The sequence below is a fragment of the Natrix helvetica genome (genome assembly GCF_964273705.1).
Source record: "Natrix helvetica genome assembly, chromosome: 1".
Lineage (NCBI taxonomy): Eukaryota > Metazoa > Chordata > Lepidosauria > Squamata > Natricidae > Natrix > Natrix helvetica.
Window position 1 is genome coordinate 366,348,200 of NC_138548.1, and position 13,204 is coordinate 366,361,403.

The following is a 13,204-nucleotide window of genomic DNA, read 5'->3' on the forward strand; positions in this document are numbered from 1 at the left end:
CTTTTCCTTCACAGGGGAATTTCTGGGGCTTCAGGACGGATCCCTGCAAGTTATTCCGCTCTTTGTTTTCCTCCCCAAGAGAAACTTTTGCCTTGCAAAGATTTCAGGTTTCTGCATCTGAGATGGAAGGAAAAAGAAAAGCCAAGAATTAGAAAGTGGAATTCAGCCACTGAAGAACCTTCACCCAACCAACCCCAAGCGGCTCATCCCAGCGCAGGGCCGGGAAGGAGGCAGCTGGAGAGGCCGCCCCGCTTCTCCCCCCCCCCCCCCCCGGAGACAGGATCGGGCCCTCGGGGAGCCCGGTGCGAATCCTGCCTCCTCCTCGCCCGGCTTCTCTCCTCTCCTGCTGGGCCCCTGCAAGGCCGACCCTCCGCTGCCCCCACTCTGGCTCCTCCCCGCATCCCCTCCGCCTTCCCGCTTCCCCCTGCAGAGAGAGGGCGGCTGGGGAGCATGGGACCCGGGGTTTAAGCCGGAGGGGGCCGGGGCCGGGTCTCTCCCTCCTCCGCCTCCTTTTGCCCGGAAAGAGCCCCCAACTCACCCGGGTCACGTCTGGATCTCCCCCCACCAGACTCTCCACCTCTTACGGAGCTCCAGGGGTTAAGGAGAGCGAGTGCGGCGTCCTAGAGCGGTATGCGTTTGTGGTGTCCCTCCTCTGGAAAGCCCTCCAGTGGGCCAATGGGGAAGCCCGGGGATTTCTCTTCTCTTGGTAGAGGGCGCCCCCTGGTGGCTTTGGCGCAAACTGGCAGGAGTGTAGAAAGGGCGGGAAAGAGGAGCGCGTCTGAGGGGAAAGGAGAGGTCGGGGATGATGGGCTTGGGAGTCGAAGGAAAGGCCCCCCCGCTCGCAATGTCTCCGTGTCAGACAGAGGCTTCAACGTCTCCAGAGGCGGCACTTTCTCCATCTTCCTCTCCTTCCTGTCCAGGAACTATTTGTGGAGAATGGAAGAAATATTTCTCTCTGGAGGATTTGAACTCGCCTCCCTCAAGAACAGCTGCCTTGAAGGCTGGGCAGATTTCAAAAGGCCTCAGAAGGGTCCAAATCCTGTCAGAAACGGTGACGTGAAATAAGACTACTTTTTTTTAACTAAAGGTCTCCACACTCCATGCCTTTAAATGGTTTCTCTCCTTGGGGTTCTTTTTTGTGTGAATCCCTTTTTGAGATGTAAGGAAGCTATTTCCAAGGGAAAGAATGAATGTCCTGTTGTAGTTTTGTCTGTTGTGTCTTATAGCGTTCCCTCCTTTGATTTGGGTTGTTGGAGGAAATGTCCTTCTGGGTTCGGCTCCCAGTGGGGAAAAAGACACTGGAGACATGGAGGTTGCTTTGAAAGATGGTTTTAATAATACAATACAATACAATACAATACAATAGTAGAGTTGGAAGGGACCTTGGAGGTCTTCTAGTCCAACCCCCTGCCTAGGCAGGAAACCCTATATACCGTTTCAGACAAATGGCTATCCAACATCTTCTTAAAGACTTCCAGTGTTGGGGCATTCACAACCTTTGGAGGCAACTTCTGTTCCACTGATTAATTGTTCTAACTGTCAGGAAATTTCTCCTCAGTTCTAAGTTGCTTCTCTCCTGGATTAGTTTCCACTCATTGCTTCTTGTTCTGTCCTCAGGTGCCTTGGAAAATAGTTTGACTCCCTCTTCTTTGTGGCAACCCCTGAGATATTGGAACACTGCTATCATGTCTCCCCTAATCCTTCTTTCTCTTAAGCTAAACATACCCAGTTCCTGCAACCCTTCTTCATGTTTTAGTCTCCAGTCCCCTAATCCTCTTTGTTGCTCTTCTCTGCACTCTTTCTAGAGTCTCCACATCTTTTTTACATCGTGGCGACCAGAACTGAATGCAGTATTCCTAGTGTGGCCTTACCAAGGCATTTTAAAGTGGTATTAACATTTCACGTGATCTGGATTCTATCCCTCTGTTGATGCAGCCTAGAACTGTGTTGGCTTTTTTGGCAGCTGCTGCACACTGCTGGCTCATATTTAAATGGTTGTCCACTAGGACTCCAAGATCCCTTTCACAGTTACTACTACTGAGCAAGGTACCACCTATACTGTACCTGTGCATTCCGTTTTTGTTGCCTAAATGTAGAACCTTACTTTAATGGTGGACAGGACCACATGGCTTGACTCCGGGTTCCCCCTTTTAGCTCCAGGTGATGGAATCAAGGCATGCTAGGATCAACCTTTACACAACTCCCCACATGGCATCTGAGAACTCAACCAAACCTGGATTCAAAACGCAGCCTAGACAGTTGCCTCTGCATGGCCCCATGGTAGTCTGACAACCAATCAGAAGACAAGCTCAAGATCAAAGGCCAGAGAGGGCATAAAACCAGGGACTCAGCATCTCAGCCCCGCCTCTCTCCTTCTCCACCAACATTGAAGCATGTGATCACCTTTTCTGTTCAGGACTCAAGCCATGTGATCCTGTCCATTAAAACCATTACAAAGTAGAAGGGGGTCAATTTATTTTTCAAAGCATCAGCGGACAGGACAAGAAGCAATGCAGATGAACTAAGCAACCTGGAATTAACAAGAATCTCCCTTACAGTGAGGACAATCAACCAGTGGAACAGTTTGCCTTCAGACATTGTGGGTGCTTCATCACTGGATGTTTTTCAGAGACTGGATAGTCACTTTTCTGAAATGGTCATAGGAAAGTGTTAGCAAATCTTTTTGGCACCAAGTGCTGGAACCAGGATGCACATATATGTGCTGGAAACCAGAAGAGTAACTGCTCTTCTGTGCTCCAGTGCCCACATGCACTCTGGCTATCTGGAATTCACGTGCAGGAGCGTCGGAAACCAGAAGAGTGGCTGCACTATGCCCAGGTGCAAGCCGGCCAGCTGATCTTTGCATGTGTATGCAGCTGAAAAGTTGGCTAGCTGATTGGCTACTGGCTGGACGCCCTTCCTATCACCAAGGCAGAGTTTTGTTCAGCAGATATATTCTCATTGTGCCCAGAGAGAAATTTCAGCCGCTACCTACACATTTCGCCGGCCCTGCAAGTCCATTTAAACTTATGATGTTATTTCGCATTCAGGAGTCTAACAGCCCAGGGATCAAAACTGTTCTTTGGCCTGTTTGTGCATCTGGCTTTGCTTCTATATCTCCTTCCCAATGTTAGGAGGGTAAACAAGTGCTGACCAGGGTGTGAGTCACCCCTGAGGACTTTCCTCTCTCTAAAAAGGCAGCGAGCCTAGCGATCTCACCTAGTGTTAAGGAGCAGCCCACAATGTTTTGTGTTGTGCTCACCACCCTCTGTAATGTTTTTTTATTCGCAGCTGTCAAACCATCATGCCATACCATGATACAATAAGTGACCCAGTCGCAGATGGAAGAGGGAAAATCCAAGTCAGTCAGCTTTTTGATAAGGATGTTCGGCAGAATGATATTGAAGGCCAAGCTATAGTCTATGAAAAGCATCCTGACACATTTCTTGGGTGTCGAGTGGGAGGCATAAATATCCTTGTGAGGCCCCCTGCTAATTGATCGACAGAATTATTTACCACTAACCCCAGCACCCCATTGGGCCTGCACCTTTGCTAGGATTCACAACCTTCAATACAGCTCTCACTTGGTGTTCATAAAGAGTGAGTGGTTGAGAATCAGAAGGCCGGTGGGCAGAAGCAACGGGATCTGGTCTTTTCACCTCGGAGCAGGTGAAGGTGTTCAACTCTTCCACCAAGGAGGAGTACCCCAAAGGTCAGTTTTCGGCCCGGTGCTCTTCAACATCTTCATCAATGATTTGGGCGAGTGCATAGATGGGGAACTCATAGAGTGGTGTGATGGCCTATAGGTGGATCTCTCATCTCGCAATCAGGAGTCTGTGAGTTCGATCCTAGGTAGAGGCTGATATTTCTCTCTGGGCACAATGAGAATATATCTGCTGAACAAAACTCTGCATTGGTGATAGGAAGGGCGCCCAGCCAGTAAACAATCAGCTCCTCTAACTGTGGCATGCAGAGCCTCTCTCTGGGCATGCACCGTCAACTCCTGATCTTATGGGTTCCGGCATGCACATGCACACTATGTTAGCGTTCTAAATACCATGTATGAAATAAATCATAGTCCGAGGCAGAATCTTCCTTAAAGTTCCCATTTATTCATAACAGGCAAGTTAGCACGGCTATGGAATTCCAACTCTGATTTTTCCCTTGGAATTCCACCCAGTTGAAAGTTCATGATCTATCCCCACACCCCCAAATCCATCACATGTTCCTATCATCATCTTCGACGCTGGCATCTACACCCCTCTGCTTCCGGTCACGTGTCGAGGTGCGGAGACAAAAGATGACCTTGAGCTTCTATAAAAGAATGTCAACAATACATTCTACAATCCTACTCCTTTCTATTCCCCCCTCCCAACTACTACACTATTGAAACAGCATAGGAAATTAATAAAAAGTGTGGCAGGCCAAAGATCCTAAAAAGAACATAACTACAGGCCTGACATACTAGCCAACTGGTCTTTGCATGGGTGTGGGTGTGGGCTCCAGAAAGCGGAAGGCCAGGGGGCTGGCACATGCATGCACACCAGGCAGCTGCTCTTCCACTTTCTGGCATGCATACACATGCAGAGATCAGCTGGCCGGCTTGCACATGTGCACTGGGCAGCTGCTTTTCCGGTTTCCGATGCTCCTGTACGTGAATTCCAGATAGCCAGAGTGCATGTGGGCATTGGAACACAGAAGAGCAGTTGCCCCTTCTGGTTTCCAGCACATATACGTGCATTCTGGTTTCAGCACTTGGTGCCAAAAAGGTTTGCTAACACTCTCCTATGACCATTTCAGAAAAGTGACTATCCAGTCTGTTAAAAACATCCAGTGATGAAGCACCCACAATGTCTGAAGGCAAACTGTTCCACTGGTTGATGGTCCTCACTGTAAGGAAGATTCTTGTTAATTCCAGGTTGCTTAGTTCATCTGCATTGCTTCTTGTCCTGTCCTCTGATGCTTTGAAAAATAAATTGACCTCCTTCTACTTTGTGGAAGCCTCTCAAGTACTGGAATACTGCTATTATGTCACTCCTACTCCCATCTTTTTCTCTAGACTAGCCAAACCAAAATCCTCCAACAATTCTTTGTATGTTTTTGTCTTTAGATCTTTGATCCTCTTAGCTGCTCTTCTTTACACTTTTTCCAAAGCCTAAACATCTTTTTTGTAATGTAATGTCCAAAACTGGATGAAGTATTCCAAGTGTGGTTTTGCTAAGGCTTTATAAAATGGTACTAATATTTCATGTGAATTTGATTCTATGCTTCTGTTTATACAACCAAACATTGTATTAACTTTTTTGGCTGCTGATGCACACAGATAACTAATGTTCAAGTGATCACCCATTCAGACTCCCAAGGTCCCTCTAAGTGTTACTATTTTTAGCCAGATTCCATGTAGTCTGTTTTTCTGCCCAGGTGTAAAATCTTACTTTTCTACACATTAAATTTCACTTTGTTGGATTCATCCTTGTTTCATATAGATCAGAAAGGCACAATATCTGTACACATAAAAATCTATAGACATGGTGGGTCAGAAGTTAGAATGCAGCAGTACAAGCAAATTACCAACAGCTCATGATTGATTTAGCCTATAATGAGGACCCAGATTTCTTGGGACAATATGCTGACTTTGTAAACTACTCAAATATTGCTATAAAGTTTTGTGGAGTGGTAGATAAATCTGAAGTGGAATTGCTATTGCTATATACTTTCTCCCATCCATTTACGAGAAGTAAGATTACTATTCTGAGCAAAGCTCTTTCCATATTCCATGCATTTATATGGCTTCTCTCCAGTGTGGATCCTTTTGTGGCGTCTAAGTCTACAGCTCAGAGGAAAGGTCTTTCCACACTCCATGCATTTAAATGGCATTTCCCCTGTGTGGATCATTTTGTGGTACCTAAGTCCATTGCTACGAGCAAAGGTCTTTCCACACTCCATGCATTTAAATGGTTTCTCCCCTGTGTGGATCATGTTATGGGAAATAAGATGACCACGCTGAGCAAAGGTCTTTCCACACTCCATGCATTTAAATGGCTTTTCCTCTGTGTGGATCCTTTCGTGGCTTCTAAGTCTAGTGCTCAGAGCAAAGGTCTTTCCACACTCCATGCATTTAAATGGCTTTTCCCCTGTGTGGATCCTTTTGTGGCTTCTAAGTCTACTGCTCAGAGCAAAGGTCTTTCCACACTCCATGCATTTAAATGGCTTTTCCCCTGCGTGGATCATTTTGTGGTACCTAAGTCCATTGCTACGAGTAAAGGTTTTCCCACACTCCATGCATTTAAATGGTTTCTCCCCTGTGTGGATCATCTTATGGGAAATAAGATGACTAGGATGAGCAAAGGTCTTTCCACACTCCATGCATTTAAATGGCTTTTCCTCTGCATGGATCATTTTGTGGTACCTAAGTGCATTGCTACGAGCAAAGGTTTTCCCACACTCCATGCATTTAAATGGTTTCTCCCCTGTGTGGATCATGTTATGGGAAATAAGATGACCACGCTGAGCAAAGGTCTTTCCACACTCCATGCATTTAAATGGCTTTTCCTCTGTGTGGATCCTTTTGTGGCTTCTAAGTCTAGTGCTCAGAGCAAAGGTCTTTCCACACTCCATGCATTTAAATGGCTTTTCCCCTGTGTGGATCCTTTTGTGGCTTCTAAGTCTACTGCTCAGAGCAAAGGTCTTTCCACACTCCATGCATTTAAATGGCTTTTCCCCTGCGTGGATCATTTTGTGGTACCTAAGTTCATTGCTACGAGTAAAGGTTTTCCCACACTCCATGCATTTAAATGGTTTCTCCCCTGTGTGGATCATGTTATGGGAAATAAGATGACCACGCTGAGCAAAGGTCTTTCCACACTCCATGCATTTGAATGGCTTTTCCCCTGTGTGGAACCTTTCGTGGCTTCTAAGTCTACTGCTCAGAGCAAAGGTCTTTCCACACTCCATGCATTTAAATGGCTTTTCTGCTGCGTGGATACTTTTGTGGCGTTTAAGTCTACTACTCAAAGCAAAGGTCTTTCCACACTCCATGCATTTATATGGTTTTTCTCCTGTGTGGATCATTTTGTGGATTCTAAGTGTACAGCTCAAAGCAAAGGTCTTTCCACACTCCATGCATTTAAATGGCTTTTCCCCTGTGTGGATCCTTTTGTGGCTTCTAAGTCCATTCCTACGAGTAAAGGTTTTACCACACTCCATGCATTTAAGTGGCTTTTCCCCTGTGTGGATCCTTTTGTGGCTTCTAAGTCCATTGCTACGAGTAAAGGTTTTACCACACTCCATGCATTTAAGTGGCTTTTCCCCTGTGTGGATCCTTTTGTGGCTTCTAAGACTACTGCTCAAAGCAAAGGTCTTTCCACACTCCATGCATTTAAATGGTTTTTCCCCTGTGTGGATCCTTTTGTGGCTTCTAAGTCCATAGCTACGAGTAAAGGTTTTCCCACACTCCATGCATTTATATGGTTTATCTCCTGAGTGGATCCTTTTATGGGTGATAAGATTACTACCACTTCTGAACCTGTTACCATACTCTCTGCATTTGTATAGCTCCTCCCCTGTGTGAGTCCTTTCATGGGAAGTAAGTTGCTTGCCTGCTCTAAAATGTTTTCTAGATTCTAAACATTTATAAGGGTCCTTTTTCTTGCGATTCGGTTTTTGAGATGTAAGGAAGTTATTTCCAAGAGGATGAATGAATGTCCCATTGTAATTTTTTCCATTGTGTCTTATAGCATCTTCTCCTTTGTTTTGGGTTAAATAGTGTTCGCTTACATGTAATTTATCTTTGAGTAGCTTCACCCTTTTCCCAATACATTTTTTCCTTATTTTCTCTTCTTGGGTAAGAAAGTCTTGCATCGGAGCATCAGTATAAGCTGATCTTTCATGATTCCAATTATTTGACTGGTTTCTCTCATGGCTTTTAAATTCCATTCGAATTCCAAATGTCTCTGTTCCATCTTTAGCATTGATCATTTGGAACAGTTCACAGGAATCTTGATTCTCGTCCCCATTATTACCTTCAAAGCAAAAGAGAAATGAAAATGATAACAAAGTTAGAGAAAAAGATCAAACTGTAGAAAGTGAAAAAAAATTCTTCTGAATTTTTCCAAAATTCCATTATGTTTATTTTGCATGTCTACAGTGGTGTCACATAGACGTGGTGATTTCTATATTCATGATTCATGAAATCTTTGAAAAGATCTAGAAAATTTAAGTCAGTCCTGGAAGCCATCTTTTTCTTTGCAGCTTCAGGGCTGCCACATTTAGTGCCTGGGAAAATGGGAGGGGAGGGTTTACAAGCAGTCCGTGGAGAATTAGCCATAACATCTGTTAGGAATGTAACCCCAGGCTTGGCTTGGAAGAGGAGGAGCTTCTGGTGATTGCGGTCGCCTCCTGAGCTCCGAAAAACGCTACGGAGCTCCCGATGGGTTAAGGACTGCTACCGGGTCTCATGTCATCGGAGGCCCGAGAGTCTGATAGCCCGTCCACCCTGGCTTGTTTTGAGCCCGTTTCGGGCTGCCAGGGTGGTCGGGGGAGTTTGGCGTTCGGCGGAGAACGCGGAAAAGGAAGGAAGGCTATTTGAGTGAGGAGAAGGCTGGGCTGTAATGGCGGCAACAGCGGCAACAGCGGCACGGAGCGGACTGCAGCGGAGCGCGTTGTGGACTGCGGGTTGCGCTGGTGCGAACGGTGAAAGACACTGGCATGAACAACAAGGCACCGGGGAGGAGAACAACAAAACAGGACAGAGGGGTGTGAGGCGCAAGATACGAGGTTTGCATTGCTGCTGGCGGCGAAAAGACCTTGATAATAAGATCAGAAGAACAAAAGACTGGGGAGGAGAACAAGACATGGCTAGGAGGCGGTGAGTTAGCCGGGAGAGACTAATTGGAGGCGGCTATGGCGGCGGGTGAGGGAAAGAAAGGTCGCCATTGCCTGGACTCCTGCCGTTTTTTTTTCCATCATATCCTGGCTGCTCCCAATGCCCCTATGCCCCCCCCCCCGGGCCTTGTCGACGCCAGCAGGGGGGCGCCAAATGCTCACTATAAGTCTCTGTGGACCTTTGGGAAGTTTGGTAAATTTCTAGAGAGTTCTACCCTAAACTTCACCCTGCATTTTTGGAGAACCCTAGAATGCTGGGTGGGAGCCTTTGGAACCATCTTGAACCAGTGTGAACAGTCTCCCACCTTTGGGTCATCTTTGCCATGGAACACCTTGAATAATCTCTCACCTTGTGGTCATCTTTGTCATTCTATGTAACCAAGGGATATTCGATCATTCCCACCCCCTTCTTCTCCATTTAAGTACTTTAACATCTCCTTCCTCCCTTTAAGACCCCGACTCATCATCTATCAACTTCTATCAACTTTTTATCAACTTTTTATTAGCACCCTGATCCCATTGGGTTTTTAACCAACTATTTATTCGAGGTCAGACCTGCTCTGCCTGCGGGAGGCCCCTCTCGCAGGTATGGCCCTTGGCTCTTTCAAGGGCCTGCCTTGATGACGGGTTTGCGAACCCCGAGAGGTGGAAGAAACGGAGGCTGAGGGGCTTTTTATCTAAATGTTTTTTATTGCTATTAAGGGGTTCCAGGGAGGGGGGGTGGGATAACCAGGCCGGGAGAGGAGCCAGTGCCAGTGCCAGACGGACAGGTGAGTCCGGGAAGGAAGTGAGCGGAGTCGGGGGGGGGGGGAGAAGGAACAAGTTATTCCAACAGAGGGTTGTCTGATTACAACGGTCGCGGGGAGGGGGGGATGCGAGGACAAGAGAAGATCACAAGGTCGGTTGGGAGACCGTGGCTGCTGGCTACGCCCGGTCGTTTGTACCAACCCCCGCAACCTAGGTGGCCAGGAACTACAGAGCCGGGGCCTGCGGCTGATGCTTTGCAATGCAAGGTCCGTAACCAACAAGGCCCCCCTCATTAATGAGTTGATCTCTGAGGGGGAGCTGGACCTTGCAGGGATAACGGAGACCTGGTTGGGCCACGAGGGTGGTTTACCCCTCGTGGAAATGTGCCCACCGGGTTTCCGTGCATTCCATCAGCCTCGGGCCCTGGGTAAGGGTGGTGGGGTGGCAGTAGTTATACGGGAAGGTCTAGAGCCGAGGGAGTTCACTGTTCCTCAGATATCCAGGTGTGAGTCCCTTGGTGTGAAATGGGGCCCAGGGAGGCAGTTGGGTTTGCTGATTGTATACTTGGCTCCTCGCTATACATCAGCGGCCCTGCCCGAGCTCCTCGAGCTGATCTCGGAGACGGCGGTTGAGATCCCCAAGCTTGTGGTTATGGGGGATTTCAACCTGCCGTCGATGGGAGCAGCATCTGAGGTGGCTCGGGAGTTCATGGCTTCCATGACAGCCATGGGCCTGACCCAATTAATTCAGGGCCCCACACACGAGGGCGGCCACACATTGGACCTTGTTTTTGTATCTGAGCAGTGGACGAGTGATCTGGGTATAGGGGACTTAGTTGTTACACCCCTATCATGGTCAGATCACTCATGTCTCTGGCTGGACTTCCCTGGCGCTACCCCCCACCGCGAGGAGGCGGGACCGGACGGTCCAAGCTGGTACCGCCCCAAGCACCTGATGGAGCCGGATAGGTTCCAGACGGAGCTTGGGCCATTACCTGTAGCCCTGACCCGCGCTCGGTCGGAGGAGCTAGCGGCTGCCTGGAATAGGGCAGCGGCTGGGGCCTTGGACCGGGTTGCGCCTTTGCGACCTCTCCTGCGGCAGCGACCCACCCGGGCTCCTTGGTATACCGAGGAGCTGAGGGTGATGAAGCGCCATAGGAGACGTCTAGAGAGCAGGTGGAGGTCCTCACGCTCCGAATCTGATCGAACACAGGTAAGAGCCTATTTACGGACCTACCTTGTGGCATTAAGGGCGGCCAAACGTAGATATTGCGCCGCTCTTATTGCATCCGCGGATAACCGCCCTGCCGCCCTGTTTAGGGTGACCCGCTCCCTCTTGTCACAGAGGACGCAGGGGGCACCCTTGCAGGGCAGAGCAGAGGAGTTTGGGGAATATCTGCAGGACAAAGTCGCTCAGATCCGGAGCGGATGGGCCCCCCTCAGTGGACCGGACGGGCCGCCAACAGCGAGTCTTGTGAGACCATCCTGGGAGGAGTTTGATTCTGTTGCCCCCGAGGATTTGGATAGGTTGCGTGGACGGCTGCGACCCACCACATGTTTAATGGACCCGTGTCCCTCCTGGTTGGTACTGGCATCTTGGGAGGTGACCCGAGGCTGGCTTCTGGGCCTGGTGAATGCCTCATTGGGTGAGGGATCCTTACCAACCGCCTTGAAGGAGGCGGTGGTGAGGCCCTTGCTTAAGAGGCCTTCACTTGACCCAACGGAGCTAGCTAATTATCGTCCAGTCTCCAACCTTCCCTTTCTAGCGAAGGTTGTCGAGAATGTGGTGGCGCAGCAGTTTCCACGACACCTTGACGAATCCGATTATCTAGACTCACGCCAGTCCGGCTTCCGACCCGGGCACAGCACAGAGACAGCCTTGGTCGCATTGGTCGATGATCTCTGGAGGGCCAGAGATAGAGGTTGTTCCTCTATCCTGGTCCTATTAGACCTCTCGGCGGCTTTTGATACCATCGACCATGGTATCCTATTGCGCCGGTTGGAGGGGATGGGAGTCGGAGGTACCGTTCTGCGGTGGTTCGGCTCCTACCTCTCCGACCGGAAGCAATGTGTGTTGACAGGGGGACAGAGGTCGACCCCGAGGCCACTCACTTGTGGAGTGCCACAGGGGTCGGTCCTCTCGCCTCTCCTGTTCAACACATATGTGAAGCCACTGGGTGAGATCATCCGTGGTTTTGAGGTTGAGTATCACCTCTACGCTGATGATACTCAGCTGTATATTTCAACCCCAAACCACCCCAATGAGGCTGTCGAAGTGATGTCCCGGTGTTTGGAAGCCGTCGGGGTCTGGATGGGGGACAACAGACTTAAACTCAACCCCTCCAAGACTGAGTGGCTGTGGCTACCGGCACCTCGGTTCAGCCAGCTGATTCCATCGCTGGCCATAGGGGGCGAACAATCGCCCCCTGTGGAACGGGCGCGCAATTTGGGCGTCCTCCTTGATGCCCGGCTGTCAATGGATGACCATGTGGCAGCCGTGGCAAGGGGGGCGTTCCACCAGGTTCGCCTGGTGCGCCAATTGCGCCCCCTACTGGACCGGGATGCCCTACGCACGGTCACTCATGCGCTGGTGACGTCCCGCCTGGATTACTGCAACGCTCTCTACATGGGGCTGCCCTTGGGACGCGCCCGGAGACTGCAGTTAGTTCAGAACGCAGCCGCGCGGGCTGTGATGGGGAGTACGAGGTACTCCCACGTAACACCTCTCCTGCGCGAGCTGCACTGGCTACCTGTGGTTTTTCGGGTGCGTTTCAAGGTGCTGATTACCATCTTTAAAGCGCTCCATGGCACGGGACCTAGTTACTTGCGGGATCGCATCCTCCCACATACATCCCTGCGGCCAATTCGCTCACACAGAGAGGGACTTCTCCTGGTGCCGTCCACTAGGCAATGCCAACGGGCGACACCAAGGAGTAGGGCCTTCTCTGTGATGGGCCCAACCCTCTGGAATGACCTCCCCCCCGACATTAGAACCACTACTGACCTCCGCTCCTTCCGGCAAAAATTGAAGACTCACCTGTTCCGATTAGCAGGCCTGGCATAATTACAACTGTCCCTCCTGGCAAATATACTATTAACAGGTTATTTTAGGGGTATTGTTTTTAATTTATTGTGTCTGTTTTAGGGGTTTAAAAACTTATATTTATACTAGCTTTGTACAGTTCTTTTAATTACATTTTTAACCTCCTCCATACCAACTGTACATATTCAACTTTTTATTGTATTTTGATATATTTTGCATGGACTGTACACCGCCCCGAGTCCCTTTCGGGAGAGGGGGCGGTCTAGAAGCATTAAATATAAAATAAAATAAAATAAATGTATATAAGCTATGATTACTTTACTGTTACTTTAAATGCTTAAAATAAAACATCTTGGTGAAATAGAGAAATATCTTGGATTGAAGATAGATAAGACTAGGGGAGGATATAAAATATCACAGGCTGATAAGATCAATCAGTTACTTAGGAATTACAATATGGAACTGTGTAAATCTGTAAAAACTCCTATGAGTCAGGAATTTGGCAGTGATGATAACAAAAGCCCAGTTTTTG

The 13,204-nt window shown here is 48.7% G+C and overlaps 1 protein-coding gene across 1 annotated transcript in view; it reads right to left on the reverse strand.

Moving 5' to 3' along the window:
• Positions 1 to 2,985: 2,985 nt before the first annotated feature.
• The window catches only part of LOC309384791 (uncharacterized protein), a 30,633-nt gene continuing 20,414 nt past the window's right edge, over positions 2,986 to 13,204 (reverse strand). The window contains exon 4 of the mRNA XM_081938575.1: positions 2,986 to 8,021. Coding sequence (XP_081794701.1) covers positions 5,707 to 8,021 — 2,315 coding nt within the window. The 3' untranslated portion in view covers positions 2,986 to 5,706. The remainder of the gene's footprint in view (positions 8,022 to 13,204) is intronic.